The sequence below is a fragment of the Ictalurus punctatus genome, chromosome 26 (genome assembly GCF_001660625.3).
Source record: "Ictalurus punctatus breed USDA103 chromosome 26, Coco_2.0, whole genome shotgun sequence".
NCBI lineage: Eukaryota > Metazoa > Chordata > Actinopteri > Siluriformes > Ictaluridae > Ictalurus > Ictalurus punctatus.
This window is the reverse complement of record NC_030441.2, coordinates 16,332,122-16,352,121: the sequence shown is the minus strand read 5'-3', so window position 1 is coordinate 16,352,121 and position 20,000 is coordinate 16,332,122. Positions and strand designations below refer to the sequence as shown.

The following is a 20,000-nucleotide window of genomic DNA, read 5'->3' as shown; positions in this document are numbered from 1 at the left end:
CTGATGCAGACGCGCACACACACACACACACACACGCGCACACGCACACATGCTTAGTGTACACGGGTTGTACCTGTATGTCACCACTCTAGTCACTAGATGGCAGTAGCATAATAATAGAACTGAGGTCCAGATTGTACTACAGTGCAAAAGTTTGTACCCCTCCATAATAAAGCAGATAGAAATGAACCCGGATCAGACACCAAAATCATTTTTTAAGTGAAAGAAAAATAATGTAATTAATATTTCTAAGGGTCTGTACAGTACAATTCACAGTTATGTCACTAAAGACTCTGAAACAAATCTGAATCAATTCAAAATCAGACGCTACGGTAGCTCAAATCAGCTTTTATATATTTTTTCTGACATCACGAAAGACATGTTCGAATTTCCACTAATTAACAAACTCATCGTTTTTAAATTTTTTTTTTTTTTAGCATGTAACGTATTCACTCTAAACACACAGACGAAAATGAAACAAAGACTCGTACCAGCTCCGATGACCCTCTCTATACGGATACGAGACGGGTCGATCTCCTTAGCAAAGTCGTGAACAGCCTGAGTCGGATCCTCGTACGTGTCCGGATCGACGTAGGTCTTTATTCCCGGGAACGGCACTGCGAAGGAGATAAAGAATTAGCAGAAATTCTACAGGATCCAGACAGAGCAGGCTTCGGTTTCTCAACAGGACGTCACGAAAGGACTTGAGAATGAACTGATGACTGGAATCATGCCCTTTCTTCCTGTACTGAATCATACGCTGTAGATCGAATGCTTCACTGAAAAGCCAGTCAGGAATTGCAGTGTTTAAAGGAGAAAGAAGGAAACGATCTGGTTTTAATGAGCCCAGTTTTGTTATTAAAGTGTGTCGTGTTTGATATATTTTCCTCGACAGGACGTAACGTCGCACGTGGAGTAATTGCTTTTCTGTGTATTACCGAGTCTTTCTAATTGCAATTGCTTTTGTAACTCATTACAGCACCAGATTTATAATTACTTAAAAGCTTTCGTGTTCAAATGCATTCAAGTATTAATGAGGCTATCATTTTATACTGCCACAGACATAGATAAGCAGAACAGAGCGACCGGAGACCATCCGTTTTCAATTAGAGCTGCCGACTTCCGGTGGCATGAGCGACCGCGACCGTCAGGCGACTAGATCTGGGCGTGTCCAGCAACACGACGATGCTGAGAAACGTTTAATTTTATGCAAATATACAGCCACTGACTACCAATTGGAGTGAAGAGAGTATAGCGCACGTGATCCGTGATCCGACATGCTGCCTGCAAGTCCGAATTCTTTCGTGGACCCGGACGGTAGCACGATTTTGGAAACGACGCTAATTCGCTTGTCTGTGATTGCGTTCGCTCACCGGCTGGAGAGCTTCGACGGGCCGGAGCGTCGCTAGAGAGTCACGTACTCTATCGCTAAACGTTCTCATACCCTGTCGGCAAATACGCGAGGAAGTCCTTCCCGCCGACCGTGTACTGCACTGCTACGGTACCTTTGGGAAACTCGTTTCGACACACCTCGATTTGGGACACGCTAATTCTAATCTCGGGCGCTATTTAGGGCAGATAATAGGCGAATTGAGACGCAGCACAGGTGATGCAGAATTGGATGTGTGGAGAAAGGAGAGGGATATGTTGCCAGATGCAGCTGTTTGGTGTAAAAGTTCCTCCGGCTGAATGGATAACTGTAAATGAACAGTTAATAAACGCATCCTTGAACTTACTTTATTTTAACTACGTGAATGTGAATGGAAACTGTCAGCTTTATATCAGACTCAAAAGAGCTTCCACCTGACGCTTATGTAATTCTCTTCAGGTCATCGAGTTCACGTCCTGCTCAAAAGCACTGCGGTAAAAAGATCTCTAGCTGTAGTGTCAGACCTTTACTGACTCTATAGCTGACCTCGCTTTTTTGTACATATTAAAAAAACAAAAAAAAAGGTAGTCATTTTGCCAGAATGGAAATGCAATTCAATAGACGAAGCTTTATTCAAAATCTGTTTTTTGTTTTGTTTGGCCAGTCCAGTGAAATTCATTCACAGCCCTACTGAGACTTAGGATCATTTGCATTCTAAATTTCTGGCATCTGTGCTCATCCATATAACTGTATTAGCATGTGTGTGTGTGTGTGTGTGTGTACCGTGTCCATTCTGATACTGTGTCCTTCTCTTGTCCTGTGGTTTCATCTTGGATTTGATGTACCACTGGCACCTGTGCCAACAGAAGACAAAAACAATAATAAACTTGAAAAAAAAAGAAAAGAAAAAAGAAAGAATAAAAACAGAACTCATAACGATGTAGTTCAGTATTAACATTAAAAAAATGATGTGTTCCTGCGCGAACGACGCATAAAATGGCTTTTGGCTCCTGGTTAGAGTTTTGCCTTATCTTGAAGTCTGGTTATCTTTAATGTTTGGTGCGAAGTGCTTCTGAGAATAACCTGAAATGAACTTGCGGGGGCTCGGACCGTTCGTAATTTTTTATAGACCTTCGGTATCGGCAAGCTGTCCACCGAACAACGGGGCGAGGTAATAAACAGCGAGTAATGATGCTGTCGGTTCGAATGAACTGCTGCTGGCTGGAGACGGCGAGGCGTTTAAAAACTGCTGGACTTGATACACATGTAGCAGCACTTCAGGGGGCGCTTTCCCAGACGCTTTCCCAGACTCATTCCCAGACGCTTTCCCAGACGCTTTCCCAGACGCTTTCCCAGACGCTTTGCCAAGAGCTTTCCCAGACGCTTTCCCAGACTCATTCCCAGACGCTTTCCCAGACGCTTTCCCAGACGCTTTCCCAGACTCATTCCCAAACGCTTTCCCAGACGCTTTCCCAGACGCTTTCCCAGACGCTTTGCCAAGAGCTTTCCCAGACGCTTTCCCAGACTCTTTCCCAAGCGCTTTCCCAGACGCTTTCCCAGACGCTTTCCCAGACTCTTTCCCAAGTGCTTCCCCAGGCGCTTTCCCAGATGCTTTCCCAGGTGTTTTCCTAGACGCTTTCCCAGACTCTTTCCCAGACGCTTTCCCAGGTGTTTTCCTAGACGCTTTCCCAGACTCCTTCCCAGACGCTTTCCCAGACTCTTTCCCAGACGCTTTCCCAGACTCTTTCCCAGACGCTTTCCCAGACTCTTTCCCAAGCGCTTTCTCAGACGCTTTCCCAGACGCTTTCCCAGACTCTTTCCCAAGTGCTTTCCCAGACGCTTTCCCAGATGCTTTCCCAGGTGTTTTCCTAGACGCTTTCCCAGACTCTTTCCCAGACGCTTTCCCAGGTGTTTTCCTAGACGCTTTCCCAGACGCTTTCCCAGACTCCTTCCCAGACTCCTTCCCAGACGCTTTCCCAGACTCTTTCCCAGACGCTTTCCCAGACTCTTTCCCAGACGTTTTCCCAGACGCTTTCCCAGGCGTTTTCCCAGACGCTTTCCCAGGAGTTTTCCCAGACTCTTTCCCAGACTCTTTCCCAAGCGCTTTCCCAGGCGCTTTCCTAGACGCTTTCCCAGACGTTTTCCTAGACTCTTTCCAGGACGCTTTCCCAGGCATTTTCCCAGATGCTTTCCCAGGCGTTTTCCCAGGCGTTTTCCCAGACTCTTTCCCAGATGGTTTCCCAGACTCTTTCCCAGACTCTTTCCCAGATGGTTTCCCAGACTCTTTCCCAGACGCTTTCCCAGATACTTTCCAAGACGCTTTCCCAGACACTTTCCCAGACGCTTTCCCAGATACTTTCCAAGACGCTTTCCCAGACACTTTCCCAGACTCTTTCCCAGACGCTTTCCCAGATACTTTCCCAGATGCTTTCCCAGGCATTTTCCCAGACACTTTCCCAGACGCTTTCCCAGGCATTTTCCCAGACGCTTTCCCAGGCATTTTCCCAGACACTTTCCCAGACGCTTTCCCAGGCATTTTCCCAGACACTTTCCCAGATGCTTTCCCAGGTGCTTTCCCAGACGCTTTCCCAGATGTAGGGCTAACAAGGCTTCCTTGTTACGTGCTTCTTTTCAAGACACGTGAAGCCACCCAATGCGCATCTTTTCAAATTTCTACTCAGACTGCATCACGGTGCGACATAACACGATCGGAGGAAAGAGCTACCCGCCCCTTTCCGCATACATGAGATGCCCATGATTGGCTAGAAACAGAGTAGGTGGCCACGGATGGCGGTGACCTCATCAGGAGACGATGATTCTCGCGCTCTCTGGGTGAAAGTTTTTTCTGGTGCGCCGACCTCTTTACATTGATAATAGCTAATAGCTAGACTTCCCAGTCTGTACAGGATATCGCAGAATTTGTTTTTGTGATTGTTGCGGCCAAAAACGCTTGAATTTTTTTTTTTCTTCAAAAAAAATCGTTTTTTGCTCTTTTTTTGTTTTTTTGAGCGGAAAACTACTCGAATCGGTGGAATCACAATGGCACGGAATTGTTCTGCGCGGTCTTTCGCAGTGATGTCCGTTGGTAGACGAGACCTTTCAGCTGCACTCGTGTTCGACACACGCGAATTGAAGACGGCTCCAGCCGAACGCGCGCCGCGATGACGTCACGTGACGCGTCCTTTACCCAAATCTGTGTAAAATCTGCTGTAATTGAAAAAAAATCGCAAGCTCCTCGGAATATTGCGACGTTCGCTTGATTTTGCGTTCGTTTCTGCGATCGCACGATTCCTTACTTCCTTATACTACTGTGTCCAAAGAACTGAAGCGCCGTCCAGACGCGAGCGTTACGCTTGACGGTAAGTAAGTCCGCATTGCTCATGAAGTCGAATGTGTATTTTTTAACCAGCGTGACCCGTCCAGGATTCTTATCGTGTGTCGGAGTGTGTCAGCGAGGCACGGCCATGACCCAGCGTCCAATCGCCAGCACGTCGCCACGGCTTGTAATATATATTACAGCACACACGTCTTCAGCACTGATGTATATGTAGCTGATAGGCAGCGTGTCGGACATGGATCTAAAGCGCTGTAATCGTTTATTCCGTGTGCCAGCGAGTCCGGCTGATTTATTTGAGAGCTGTTGACTGGGGTCTGTTATCTGCCTCTGAGTGCCTCTGCGCTGCCACGCTCTGTCTCAACATCACAAACAGAGAGCCATTAGCCTCAGGGGCTGCATGAGGACGTGAGGGCACCGGGGCCGTGTCTCACACACGCACACACACAGAGCGCACAGGCATCACGATACAGCAAGGCTCCTGCGGAGCCCTCGAGCTACATGCATGTCACTCTCTCAAACCGCGAGTGGTCTGACAGCAAGCTCGGCCCTGTTTGAGCACACTCCGAATAATTAGGCGGCATCGGCGAGCAGCCAGTCGGAAAAAACACACACGGCTCGGTGACCCTATTAGGAGCTGAATAGGATCCCGAGGAAGCAAACGGAAAGGTGATGAGACAGACAGAATGACACAGGGATAGGAATAGATGTGAAGGATGGCAGGAAGGTGTCTCAGTGTCACTACCTGCCCGTGATGAGCAGGAAAAGCGTGAGGATGATGAGCAGAGAGAACCCCCCGACTGCCGCGGTAACGATCACCAACACCTGGCCCTGATCAGACGCTTCCTCCGAATCTGAGAAAGAGAGAAAGTGAATGAGAACAGCGAACGAGTAACAAACGAGACAGAGCTGAAATCCTCGTACCGTCGTCCCCCGTGGTGAACTCCAGCTTGGAGCTGTAGCTGCTGTAGCCGGTCGCCGTGCGAGCTCGGATGTGGAACACGTAGACCGTGGACGGCTTGAGGCCCGTTACGATCGCGCTGGGAACTTTAGTGCGAGTGGACGAGTAGCTCAACTGCTCCTGCTCCTAATATAATATACACACAGAGAGCACACAAAGTACACGTTTCACACGTGATTTATTCGCCTGAATCCTAATCCTTATGAGACTTTTTCTTTAAGTAATTTTACATTCATATGTCAAGAAGGAGAGCGCTTACTTTAGTACTACCTTTTAGCAATGAATAAAAAAGTAAAGTAAAAGCACTAAAAAATAACAAATTTGATATTTTTTGTTGTTGTTGTTGTTTTTTTTTAAATTGTACATCATGAAGGAGAGAAATGATATTAGTATTATTTTTTTTGTATTTCTTTTTACTTTGAAGAAGTGGAGAATTGACCTTAGTTCTATTTTTTAGTTTTTGTTTGTTTGTTTTTGTTTTTTAGTTTTACACGGAGAGATCTGACCTTAGTACTATTATTTCTAATATATATATTTAACATTAAAAAAATAAAAATAAAAATTGTATGTCAAGAAGAGAAGACCTTTGACTTTTTTTTTTTAACTGCATATCTATAAGAAGAGAGCTGACCTTTGTACTGTTTTCTAAGTATATATATATATATATCTTTATTTATTTTTATGCATGTCACGAAGATGAAAGCTGACCTCAGTTTCAATTTTCAGTTCAAATGACCTTTAGGAATTCGGGAAAATGGGGAAAATGTGGAAAATGTGGAAAGTATGGCTTCAGGGATAACAAGAAATGGCTAAAAAGATAAATAATGATTTTTATGTCAATAAAAGTTTCTTTTCAGCGTTGAAATGAAGAGATGTACGATTTTAACTGCGATGAGTTTTAGATTAGAGCAGCAGTGTGAAACACTTTAATTAGTAGAGCCTCACAAGCCGCTTCAATTAAAATCTAGACAACTCAGACAAGCAGTTACATCCACAGCAAGAGCTGTATTTATATTGTATATAAAAATATACAATATGTGACGTAGGAGTAGAACACCGTCAGACATATAACAGGTGAAAGAGAGATAGATATGGGACGTGGACGGATTTAGGAGAACAGCCGACACTCTGGCCCCATGGTGCTGTGTACCTTCTCGTAGTATTTGATCTCGTAGTCGAGGATGGCTGCGTGGGGCTGTTCAGCCTCCTGCCAGGAGAGGGCGATGGTGCTCTGAGTGGCCCAGTCCTTCTTCACCGCTGCCACCAAAGATGGACCTGTGAGGAAGAGGACAACACAGCATTCAGACTCTGTTTGACGAGACTTTACCCACGTGCGTTTACACTCCCGATGAAAATATGACTGTATTGTGCGTAATATGTACAGTCCCCTCCGAAACTATTGGAACAGCAAGGCCAATTCATGTGTTTGTGAAGTACACCAAAGACATTTGGGTTTGAGATCAAAACATGCATATGAGACGAGACTTTAGGATTTCTTGCTTTTATTTCCTGGGATTTATGTCGTGACGTGTTAAACAACGTAAAACATAGAACCTTGATTTTCCCTCTTTTCTCAGCTTCAAAACGGCTTGCTTTTCTCCCATAGACAGCTCTCTGGTCTTTATGTCGGTTTATCCTTTTTGACAACAAATGCAAGTCTTCACAGGTGAAACGTCTGATACAAAAGTGCTGTTCTATGTCGTTCGACACATCTACATACAATATAAATACCAGGAAATAAAAGCTGAAATCCTAAACTATCTTCTCATATCCATCTTTTGACCTCAAACCCAAATGTCTATAATCTACAGCAACAGAAATATTAATTGGCCTTGCCGTTCCAATAGTTTCGGAGGGAACTATAAATCAGCCTGATACTATTTGACCAACTTCCTGTTGCTCTTGTTCCGGAATTCCAGCTGCGTAAAGAAGAAGATGACTATATGATGTATAAATATATAATGTATAATTATATGGTATGTTGCGTCACAGATATGAGACGAAATCTGACTATGACGCAGCATACTGTGAAGGATTTGAGGAAAAAAAAAAAAGACTACATACTGAAATCTGTTGTGTTTTGTTGTTGTCAACTGTCAGGCTTACTTGTTTGTTTCTAGAAGTTAGTGAGGACCACCCATTTGTTATACAGGCGCTGATAAACAAAAACAGAATTGAAGTAGGATGTACTTTCTTTTCCCCATGACTGTAGGTCTCTTTAGTGTGGCTTAAAGAGATTTAAAAGATTTATACCCATCTGTCTTATATAACATCAGGAGAAGGTGCGTCACACACCTCCTGAGGTGATTCGAATGATCCGATTGCAATCTGGACACATTTCAACCTCCGAGAACCACTGTCCGGGAATAATCCGATCCTCAAGACGTATAATATGAGGTCGTAATACGGAGCGTGTACCGTAGAAAGACTGTATATGGAGCTCAATAACTACACGATGGTGGATAATGAAGACGAGAAGCATGCTTCTAACGCAGAAAACCTGGAATCTGAGGAACCTTTTCACACTTCCTGCATTAGAGTAATGACATCCGACTCGTTCTTTTGAACATAAGGAATGAATCTGTCGAACCAGTCCACATGAATGTCTGAATCCATGAATTCTGGTATAGTCCTAACAGTCTAACAATTTAACCTCATCATTTGAACACCAATATTCTAAGATATTACGAAACCCCATGATGACTTTTCGTTGTTGTACGTACACACCAGTTTCTTTGGTGGCTCTGTGCATTGAGCCTTGTTAAGTCAAACATCATTAACTCGCTCTTGAGCAGGTGGGCGAATCAGTGTTCATTCAGTATTGATTCAGTGTTGAATCAGTGTTGATTCAGTATTGATTCTGTGTTGAATCAGTGTTGATTCAGTATTGATTCTGTGTTGATTCAGTATTAATTCAGTGTTGATTCAGTGTTCATTCAGTATTGATTCAGTGTTGAATCAGTGTTGATTCAGTATTGATTCTGTGTTGAATCAGTGTTGATTCAGTATTGATTCAGTATTGATTCGGTGTTGATTCGGTATTGATTCAGTGTTGATTCGCTGTTGAATCAGTGTTGGTCTGCTATCTGGGTTGTAACAGAGTTATGGCCTTGCTAAGTCAAACATCATTACTTAACTCGCTCTTGAGTAGGTGGGCGAATCAGATTCTGACTCAATCCAGGGAAAAAACAAACTCGAGCAACGACCCCATAAACCACTGAGACTTTTGGCTAGTAATAGCATAGTCTGTTGCTCCAGAAATTAAGCTAACTACGGTATAGTAGCTCACAACAAATATATTATCATAACCCATAATTCATTTTTTTTCTTTGTCAATCACTAGAGCTGCCGTTTTAAATTCATAAACATGAACCAAAGTAGGAGAGTTTATTACACATGATGAATACAGTAAAGTGAAAATGGTAAGGTGTAATGTTAGTTCTGTATATAAGGGTGGGGAATATGACAAAAAAATAAATCACATCACGATTCTCAAAAAGCATTTCCATGACACATGATATGTATCACGATATATAGATTTGTTCAGAAATGTCCAGCAATACAGTAATTTAAAAAAAAAAAAAAGAACTGCTCAATGATTTATATAAGATAAAAAAAATTAAATATTTAACTTTTTTTTAAATATGAAAAAAATCACATCACGGTACTTGAAGACATTTGTATGATACGCGATACATATCACAAGATACAATTTAGCTGATAGTAATTGTATATACTGTATTAGAAGTGCTGTGCGGTCGGCAAACCGAATCACTTTTGAAGCAAATCGAAACATTTTAGGAGTGTATTTTGTGCACTCTTATAGTAACACACTTCTTGCAGCAACTGCGAAAAGGTTTGAAGCGTGAAATTGTGCTTTGTGGAGTTTCAAAAGCCACGTAAACATTAACATCAACTTCCGCCACGTTCACCCCAACGTTGCCCTAAAGTTTCACATTAATGCTGTGTCGTGTATTACAGCCAAGAAAAAGTTCAATACACACACACACACACACACACATACAGGATTGCTGAAATTTAAGGCCAGTGTTGATCTATAAGCACACGCTACATCAGCTCCAGCATGGGACTTGAGGAAATGTAGCTTCCCGCCCACGGGCCGGGCCCGAGCGCGTCTCTAACCGAATCGTGCGGCAGATTAAACTGGTGCTGAATGGCATTAGCACGGCCTGATCACATTTCTCTCAGGTAAATATTCACTCCGGAGACCAGCGGCGACCGCCTGCCTCGCTAATCACCTCATCACCTCATCATCTAATCACTGCCTCTGTCATCCTCATCAATCTCGTACTGTTACAACAGCACAGAGTGGACACAGAAAGAGAGAGAGAGAGAGGGGAAAGAAGGAGAGAGTGAGGGAGGGAGGGAGAGAGGAAGAGAGAGGGATAGAGAGATGGAGAGGGAGAGAGAGAGAGTGAGAGAGGAAGAGAGAGGGAGGGAGGGAGAGAGAGAGGGAGAGAGCGAGAGAGAGAGGAAGAGAGAGGGAGGGAGAGAGAGAGGAAGAGAGAGGGAAGGAGACTGAGGAGAGATAGAGAGAGAGAGAGAGAGAGAGAGAGAAAGAGAGAGGGAGGGAGGGAGAGAGAGAGAGAGAGGGAAGGAGAGATAGATAGAGAAATGAGGTAGGCAAAGAAATAAGAAAGAGAGAAAAAGAGAAACTAATAGAGAAAAGTAAGAGAGAGATGCGAGAGGAAGAAACAGACAAGAAAGAGAGAGAACGTGAAGGAAAGACACACTTTCTCAAATACAGTAAGATCCAAAAATATTTGGACACCGACAGTGATTGTTTATCGTTTTAGTAGGAGTTACCAGTAAATAACGAGTATGATCTTTAGATCCAGTGCAGAAATGACAGCACTTTTTTTTTTTTTTTTTAAATAATATAGTCACCCCCTTTTTAAGGGACCAAAAGTGGGTCTGTTTTGATTTTTCAGCCGTATGATGGCTCGCGTCGCTGGCAGAGTCGGCTCTTCGGACTTCCTATTGAGAGTTAACAGAAACAGATCCCAAATGCAAATGAAACACATCAACTCTACACCGTATATCTGCTTACTAACGGGCGAATGACACACGCGTGGCCGAGGAACAGCTCAGCAGACTGTTGTCCAATTACTTTTGGTTCCTTACAAAGGGGGGCGGGATGACATATTTAAAGGAAAAAAAATGCCGCAATCCCTACACAGGATGTCAATGATCTCAAATGAAAGCTGACAGTCTGCACTCTGAGCTCATATTCATAATTTTATTTCAACTCCTAGAATAACAAAATGAGAGAGAGAGACAGAGAGAGGGAGACATGGAGATTGAGACGAAACAGACAAAAGGACAGAGAGAGGCAACAGAGAGAGAGAGAGAGAGAGAGAGAGACATGGAGATTGAGACGAAAGAGACAAAAAGACAGAGAGAGGCAGGAAAGAGAGAATGAAAGAGAGAGACAGAGGCATAGAGATTAATATGAAACAGACAAAAATACAGAGAGAGAGAGAGAGAGAGAGAGAGAGAGAGAGAGAGAGAGAGAGAGAGAGACACAGAGGCATGGAGATTGAGACAAAAGAGACAAAAAGACAGAGAGAGGCAAGAGAGAGAGAGAGACAGAGAGAGAGAGAGAGAGAGAGAGAGAGAGACATGGAAATTGAGACGAAAGAGACAAAAAGACAGAGAGAGGCAAGAAAGCGAGAAAGAGAGAGAGAGAGAGAGAGAGAGAGAGAGAGAGAGAGAGAGAGAGACACAGAGAGAGGCACAGATATAGCCAGACAGAGAAAGTGACAGACAGACAGAGAGAGAAAGAGAAAGAGAGTGAGAGATAAACAGAGAGAAAGGGAGGGAGGGAGGAGGGTAAGAAGCAGAATAGGGGCTATGGGGAAATGTGTAAAGGGTAAAAAGGAAAGAATTAAGAATAGGATGATAAATGAGAGATGGAGGGAGTGACAGAAAGAGAGAGAGCGAGCGAGAGAGACAGACAGAAAAGAAAGACACGTCTGTCCTGCTGCTTCTGCTCCCTGCAGCATCAATGAAATTGATTTGGAGAGTGTGATTGAATGGAGCTATGAGAAAGTAAGACACCATAAAATACAAAAAAAAGTCACACACACACACACACACACACACACACCCCACACACACACACACCCCACACACACACACACCCACACACACCCACACAGCGTACACTTTGGCCTCTAAGCTAAGTGATAGTAACCAACTATCGAGCTAGCTAGCTATTAATCTATTTAAGTTTACTCGAATAACTCACTGGTTTAGCTGGAGGTGAAATGCTGAAACTATTAGCTAGCTAGTTCTGTTTAGCTAACACACTCCGGTCGCAGCTCCTCACGCAAGTCCCGCTGAAATAGCATTTTTGCGTATGTATTCCGCGACATAAAATACCCCCACTCGTGATTTCGTTAAGCTTTCAAGTGTATTGAAAAACGCGCTTGCTAACAAGTGGCTAGATGGGACTACAGGAAAACCCATCTACTACAGCCTTGTCTTCTTCTGGCTAGGGTGTCAACAAAAAGTTGTGAAATTTGCAACACTGATTGGGGAGGATCTAAAGAACATTCTGACCAAATTTGGGCCAAGTGCTGCCAATGCTCTAGCGCCACCATTGGGTCAAAACTGGGTCTCGGATTCGGAAGTATGTGTATGTTCATAGCTTTTGAACCATGTGTCCAAAGTTTAAAAGCAGAGACTGGGTGCTTGGCCCCCGGAAATGCTGCTCGCAGCTTTAATAATTATGATGATGATGATGATGATGATTATCAATATTACTGTGTGTAAAGGTCCACTCTATACATCTTTCATTGCTAACAGTTAAGATCATCTTTGTTAAGACCTATGGGATTTAGCTTGAATGGGTGAGCTCCTCCATATCTTTCTACTGTACAAAGAAAGAAAAGGATATAGCTAATAATTTATTGGAGGCTGCAGGTAAGTGTGGTACATCACGCCTTGACTCCGCCGGGCATGTGTGAAGAAGGAAGCTCACATTTACACAGAAATATCTCCCACTCGGCGCTGCTGTGGGCCAGACTGTGCCTTCATAAATAATGAAGTGTCCTCGTGTCTCGTTTGCTAGGGTACAGACTGGCTGAGAATGGAAGAGCATACCCAAGCAGAGAAATCTCATTTCTCTCGACTCAGAGCTTACTCTGTGCTGCTGTTCGGTTAGGAAGGAAATCCTACAGGTCAGGGTGATCAATTAAGACTTTCGGGTGGAATGTTATGACTCGTTGAACCCAACCAATGACGTGAACACATGCCGTTTACCTGCGGAGATTTCGGAGGACGTTAGCTGAAGCTCAGCTAACTTCGTAAAAGACGTACGACCGAGGCTGCGTTTCGTGACTTGCTCTACTTGTTCTTCGTGCTGCGTTCGACACCATAGATCGTGACATACTCTTAGATAGAATCCAAAACTACATCTGTATACAGGGACAGGCATTGACATGGTTTAAATCCTACCTGTCTGACCGCTACCATTTTTGTTTGTTTAAACGATGCACTTTCGGTAAAGTACGGTGTGCCTCAAGGACCGGTGTTAGGTCCCCCTTTTGTTCTCTCTCTACACACGCCGCTCCTTGGAAATATTATTCGAAAAAACACGGGATTCATTTCCACTGCTATGCTGAAGATACTCGGCTATATATTTCTACAAAAGCAGATGAAATTTCGCAGTTTCCCACATTACGTTAAAGACATTAAAGACCGGATGGCCGCTAATTTTCTTTTACCGAATTCTGATAAAAACAGAGATAGTGCTAATTGGACCAAAAATCTGTACACAAAAGCTCTTCGAATACGCTCTGCATTTAGAAGGATGTACGGTTACTTCGTCCACTACGGTTAAAGACCTGCGTGGTATATTAGACAGCAACCTGCCATTCAAAAATCATAGTTCCCAGCCTTCTTCCACCTTAGAAATATCGCCAAGCAACGTAACATGTTATCTGTTTCTGATGCAGGAAAACTAGTTTGTGCGTTCATGACCTCATGACCGGAGTACTGTCACGCACTGCTAGGTGGCTGTCCTGCGTCCTCAATAAATAAGCTACACTTAGTCCAAAATGCAGCTGCTAGAGTCCTTATCAGATCGCAAAAATATCAACACGTTACCCCAAGTTTAAGCTCCGTATCGCTTACAAAATACTGCTACTCACCTATGAAGCCCTAAAAGTTCCTTCGTATTTAACTGATCTTCAATCATGTTACAATCCTACATGCTCTTTAAGGTCACAAAACTCTGGACTTTTGATAATACCGAGGATATCGAAGTCTTCACATTCAGCTCCTAAACTCTGGAATAGCCTTCCTGATAATGTTTGGGCTTCAGAGACACTCTTTCAGTTGACATCCTGATTAAAGAGACGTTTCTTTAGCCTAGCGTTCACATAACGCATCTCATAACTTTGAAAAAACAATAACAAATGCTAATCCTTCTCTATTTGTTTCCTGTTCCTACCTCGGGATGGCCCTGTGGGATGGACAATCCGTGAACGTGCCAGCTCCGGCTCAGAACCGACGTCTACGGAGATTCCAGATGACTCCGACACGTGCGAAGACTGGATGACACCAACGTTTAATCATCACACACACAAGCTCTACACGTGTTACTCCTGGGGTAGCAGTGGGCCTGACCCGTTCTGCTCTCCGATGCCGGCCTGGACCGGACCGTCCCGATGCCCTTCTTCTGGAGTTCTCGTCGCTTGAAGGCCACTCGCTGTCGCCGAGGACGGCCCCATATGGACAGCTTGGGGACACTTGGAAGACGTGTAGATGTTTTGGTGCGATCTCTTGGGACTGCGGTTGCGGTGACGGTTTTGGACCACATTTGCATAAACATACTTCGCGCCCGGGTTCTCCATCGGTGGACAGGTCATGATTCAACGGAATAGACTTGGATCACGTCTCAAACTCGTGTAGCACACAGTTATGTGGACAGGTTCTCTTTTTGAGTCTCTCAAGCTTTCTTCCTCGTGTCATCTCAGGGAGGTTTTCCTCGCCGCCGTCGCCTCTGGCTTCCTCATTACGCATAAATTGATCAATTTAAAACTTCGATTTGAAATCTATATATGTCTGTAAAGCTTTGTGACAATATCCGTTGTGAAAAGCGCTATACAAATACAACTGAATTGAACTGAAGTGAATTGGCTGGATGTTGCTGCTCTATATTATTTGTTTTATTCTCCCATTTGGTCTTGGGCAACGCCAGTCTTAGGGAATCAGAGATTTTCTAGACACGACTGAAAAAAAAAAAGAAGTCTTTTTACTCAAGAAATATTTGCCAACCTTGGATGTGTGCCTAATCCGAACGGCGCACCTTAAGCAACCCGACTCTGGATACGAGTACGTTCCCTCGCGTAAATTTTTGCATTTATGTCACCGATTCTCAATACAGCCTGCATATGCATGGCGTGTGTTATTCAGTGTTATTCAGTGAGGGAAGCAGTTATTAAAAACAAAGTCTGAATCGAGAACTTCGGGTGCGTTTCACTGACAGCTGTGGGAAAGCGAGGAGAACTTTATATTACAAATATTACAAAACATGCTAGAACTTATAAATCTCTTAGACCGCCCTTTTTTTTTTTTTCTCTTTCGGCAACCGAAAATGTGACAGCGAAAAAAGTTTAGCGTGAGTTGGTATGCAGCAGAGCGCCTGAGCTCGTGTCAAAGTGTCAGAAGTGCAACCAGCTGAGCTGAAATTACAGCGCGAGTGCGACAATCACATCGAGTAAACAGGTGTTGGCCCAGCACGGGGCTATCGGCAGGTAATCGGGCAAGGCTGGCATCACACGCTTCCCTCTAACACGTATGCACACACACATATATATACACACATGCCGCCACTCGTGCACCTTCATCAAGGCGAAACAAGGAGGAACGAGGAGCTAATGGAAAGTCATTACGTCGGATTTGACCCGCATTTGAATTTTAATTAGCTAGCCCACTCCCCTAAAGTGCTCTCGCATCGACTCCTTCAAAGAAATCAATTCCGAGTCTTTTACAGATGCTCCGACGAGGTTCGGCCCATCATCCGCAATCATGCCGCACTGAGCGAAGCAATCAGCAATGCTAGAGAGGGGATAATTAGATGTTCCTCGCGTTTTTTTTTTTTTGAAGAGTACATTTACGTTGCACTTTTAAAACAGGGACCGTGGTGAAATGACTGTCAAGGGAGATGCAATCTTGGTTCATGTACCAGGAGGTATATAACACACACACACACACACACACACACACACACACAGAGACGTAGCCGTACGTCGGTTTCACCTCTGCTGTTATGTAGAGGACATCCAGAACTCTTTATACCCTGCTTTCAAAGTTTCCGTCTCCCTGTTCACTCCCTCCACTCTACAATAACTTTCCTCCCCCTTTCTGTTCATCCGAACGTCTCGGGTAAATGCACGCTACGTTCTGTCTCACCTTGCTCGACTTGTCGGCGGAGCGGTGCTTTAAAATGGCTGTGCATGTTTGAGAGCTGAATCTGAGATTGCTCGGGCCAGGCGATGGAAAGGATTCTCGGTGCCTCCACTCGGCTGGGCGGTTATAATTAAGGTCATATACAATACGTTTTTAAAAAAACAACAACATACAGTTGGAGTTCATTGCTGCCATGACCCTCTGCCTCTCGCTTTATCCCTCAGAACCGAACGGGTTGTGTTTTTGCTACTGTGTCTGACACAGGAATAACACACTTGGGGCTGTTAATGATGCGGCTCGACGCAAAGCGAGCCTTTTATTCCTCTTATACCACAGCGATTTTTATTTATTACAAAACAAGAAAATAGTGAATGGGCGGGACTATCCTGTTGTAAAGTGAATGGGTGGGACTAACCTGCTGTAAAGTGAGTGGGCGGGGCTATCCTGCTATAAAGTGAATGGACGGGACTATCCTGCTGTAAAGTGAATGGGTGGGGCTATCCTGCTGTAAAGTGAATGGGTGGGGCTATCCTGCTGTAAAGTGAGTGGGCGGGGCTATCCTGCTATAAAGTGAATGGGCGGGGATATCCTGCTGTAAAGTGAATGGGTGGGGCTATCTTGCTGTAAAGTGAATGTGTGGGGCTATCCTGCTGTAAAGTGAATGGGTGGGGCTATCCTGCTGTAAAGTGAATGGGTGGGGCTATCCTGCTGTAAAGTGAGTGGGCGGGACTATCCTGCTGTAAAGTGAATGGGCGGGGCTATCCTGCTGTAAAGTGAGTGGGCGGGACTATCCTGCTGTAAAGTGAATGGGTGGGGCTATCCTGCTGTAAAGTGAGTGGGCGGGACTATCCTGCTGTAAAGTGAATGGGTGGGGCTATCCTGCTGTAAAGTGAGTGGGCGGGGCTATCCTGCTATAAAGTGAATGGGCGGGGATATCCTGCTGTAAAGTGAATGGGTGGGGCTATCTTGCTGTAAAGTGAATGGGTGGGGCTATCCTGCTGTAAAGTGAATGGGTGGGGCTATCTTGCTGTAAAGTAAATGGGCGGGACTATCCTGCTGTAAAGTGAATGGGTGGGGCTATCTTGCTGTAAAGTAAATGGGCGGGGATATCTAGCTGTAAAGTGAATGGGTGGGGCTATCCTGCAGTAAAGTGAATGGGTGGGGCTATCCTGCTGTAAAGTGAATGGGTGTGGCTAAAAATAGGTCCTAATTCTGGGTCAATTTCGACACAGTCCAGAGGCTGTGTAAATTGTAAATTGGTGGTTGCATATGATTAATGACAAATTCTTTTTTAATCAAGGTAAGGCTAAAAATGAGCTCCAAACTGATCCATTTAGGAGAAAATCCACTTAGACAGTTTGCTGTGTAAAATTGATCCTTGTGGTTTGTTTGCATTTCAGATTGGTTGAGTTTCACAATGCAAATAATGAAATGAGCCACAAGCCGCGGGGCATTCAAACTGTGACAGCAGTTGCAGAAAAGAAAAAAAAAAGAAAAGAAAAAATCCCATAAAGCGCATTCTTCAGCCCAGGTATCTAGAGCCTGCTGTATTTCTGCAGCACATCAGCTCTTCCCTTTGGCACCTTACATAACATTTGATGGACAATTTTGGACAAACGGGTTGGTACGATAGTATACACTTTGGGAAGAAAGCCAGGAGTCAGTGAGGTGTGAATGTTATGGCGCTCTCTGCTTGTGTTCTCTGCTTCTGAGGGAACTGTACTCGTCCTTCCAGCAGGTCTGGACTTGAGCGTTGATACAATCATGTCGAGTTTGACTACCTCTGTACAACTGTCACGAAAACTCGCTCCAAGTAGCTCCAACAAACTCCTAGCTAGAAACGTTTAGCGCAGTTTAGAAGAATTAAACCTGTCATTTTTGGGAAAATAACCTCTAAGAGTTAAGCGGTTCTGTAAGCATGCCCCTAGCAGCGTTCTCTACTCTCTAGCTTTGCACCCAAAAACACAACACTGCAACAATCAATAAGCGCTGGAAGGCTTACAGCTGGGTTTTTTTTTTCGTTTTGTTGCGTTTTTAGCCAGTGTAGAACGTTATTATTCATCTCAAATACCCTTCTTACCTTTGCATAACAACCAGCCTGTAAGTATCTCTGACTACCCAACCCCCATCCCCCCCAGTGACGCCTGCTAGCTTTTACTCCCTCCTGGCCACAACAGCGTTTTTGATCGACTGTGACGAACGAAAAAGAGCTTAAAAAGTGACGGTGACTCCAAATGGAAGCCATTTTCATTCAAAACGAACCAGCAGCGTAAAACCCAGCCTACCGACACGGCGTCCGCGGGCTATGACTCCGCACGGACAAAAAAACGAGCGATTAATCGACGAACGCCGCGATCACGCTGACGCGCGTAAGCCGGCCGGGACGTCACGTGCAGGTGTGCGCGTTTAGGACTGCGAGCGAATGTGTCATGTGTATCGATCGCCTCTCCTCGTGTGCATGGAATCGGATACGGACCGATATCCTCGTCGTGGCGGCGGGATGAAACATCGCGCGGGTCGGTTTTCGCGCCCTGTACGGCACGCCGTGGTTTGCAAGAAAAGCGGTCGATTCCGGTGGTTCGTTTCTAACGGGACGCAGCAAATGAATCGGAGTGTAGAAGCGACAGTCGGCGAGGTCGGAAGCGTTCCAGGTAGGCGATATCGTGCGAGGGTTGTTTGTCCTCTCGGATTACTGCAGTCCTGAGGGGATTTCGCTGTAACCCCGGTGAGACACACCTGTGTTCCTCTGCTTGCTAATGAGCTCGGGTAGGTGTATCGGTGCAGGACAAAAGCCTGGATATAGTGTTACACGGCACTACTGCTCAAAAATAATTACATACTACTGTCACACCGTAAATATATACAGTACTACTGAGCATTACTGCCATGGACAATGTGTTTTTTGTTCTGTATGTTGTCAGAGGAAGCAAGCGCAAAAATATATGTCAGGGTATATAAGGAATAACACACTTGGGGGTGTGCTCTTGGAGGAGAATAATTAACGACAGGGTGGTGATGCGAAGATTATTCTCCTACAAAAGCCCGGCCTGAAGTGTTTTATTTCTCTGATACGACAATTTTTTTTTTTTACGATCGCTTAAAGAACACGTCATTAGAAAGAAAAAAAAAAAAAACCCATAAGAACACATCATCGTGTTTCCTTTGGCACTGTGTAAAAACACCGCTCATGAGTGTGTGTGTGTGTGTGTGTGTGGATGCTTTTATATCTCGGTGAGGACTAAATGTCCCCTTATCTGACAGGTGTGATCTTGTAAGAACATCTGGCGGTCCTCCTAAGGAAAAAAATGCAGCATTATTTATCTTCATAATTAGCGTTAATAATTGTCAATGGAAGGTCCTCACAAGGATAGTAAGACAAACGTGTGTGTGTGTGTGTGGCCTTGTTTCCACTTCAGTAGCGTTCGGCGAAACACACCGGGACGCTGTAACACGACGGGCCGGACGCAAGGCCACGACAATCGATATTAATTCACCCTTTAATAGGTGGAGGGTAATTAACAAAACACAGAGAATTAACGAGTGCAAGCCAGACCGTGTTTACTGTAGCGAGAATCCAGACAGCCCGTTCCCGTGTATTATTAACCCGGCGTGATAAAATGCGATACATGCTGCAGGACAGCGCGTGAAGACGGAGGAGTCAGAAATTCATTCCGCTTCATCCGGGATACAAAAAAACCCAAAGAAAAAACGATAGCGGGCGAGAGATGAAGACGAGAGCGAGACAGACAGCGGGGAAATGAAAAGGAATAACTTATTTTCAGCCACTAATTGTGTTGCTTGATACGATAAATTTGTCTTGCGGTGTAAAAAAAAAAAAGAAAGAAAAGATAAAGAAAGAAAAAAAAGTGGACTCATCCCTCTCCGGGCCGCCGTAC

At 44.5% G+C, this 20,000-nt stretch overlaps 1 protein-coding gene across 1 annotated transcript in view; it reads right to left on the bottom strand.

Moving 5' to 3' along the window:
- The window catches only part of epha6 (eph receptor A6), a 163,306-nt gene that overhangs the window by 15,490 nt on the left and 127,816 nt on the right, over positions 1–20,000 (bottom strand). Inside the window, exons 6-10 of the mRNA XM_017456830.3 lie at positions 6,815–6,939; positions 5,628–5,790; positions 5,449–5,557; positions 2,153–2,223; positions 492–617 (exon numbers count right to left, since the gene is read on the bottom strand). Coding sequence (XP_017312319.1) covers positions 492–617; positions 2,153–2,223; positions 5,449–5,557; positions 5,628–5,790; positions 6,815–6,939 — 594 coding nt within the window. The remainder of the gene's footprint in view (positions 1–491; positions 618–2,152; positions 2,224–5,448; positions 5,558–5,627; positions 5,791–6,814; positions 6,940–20,000) is intronic.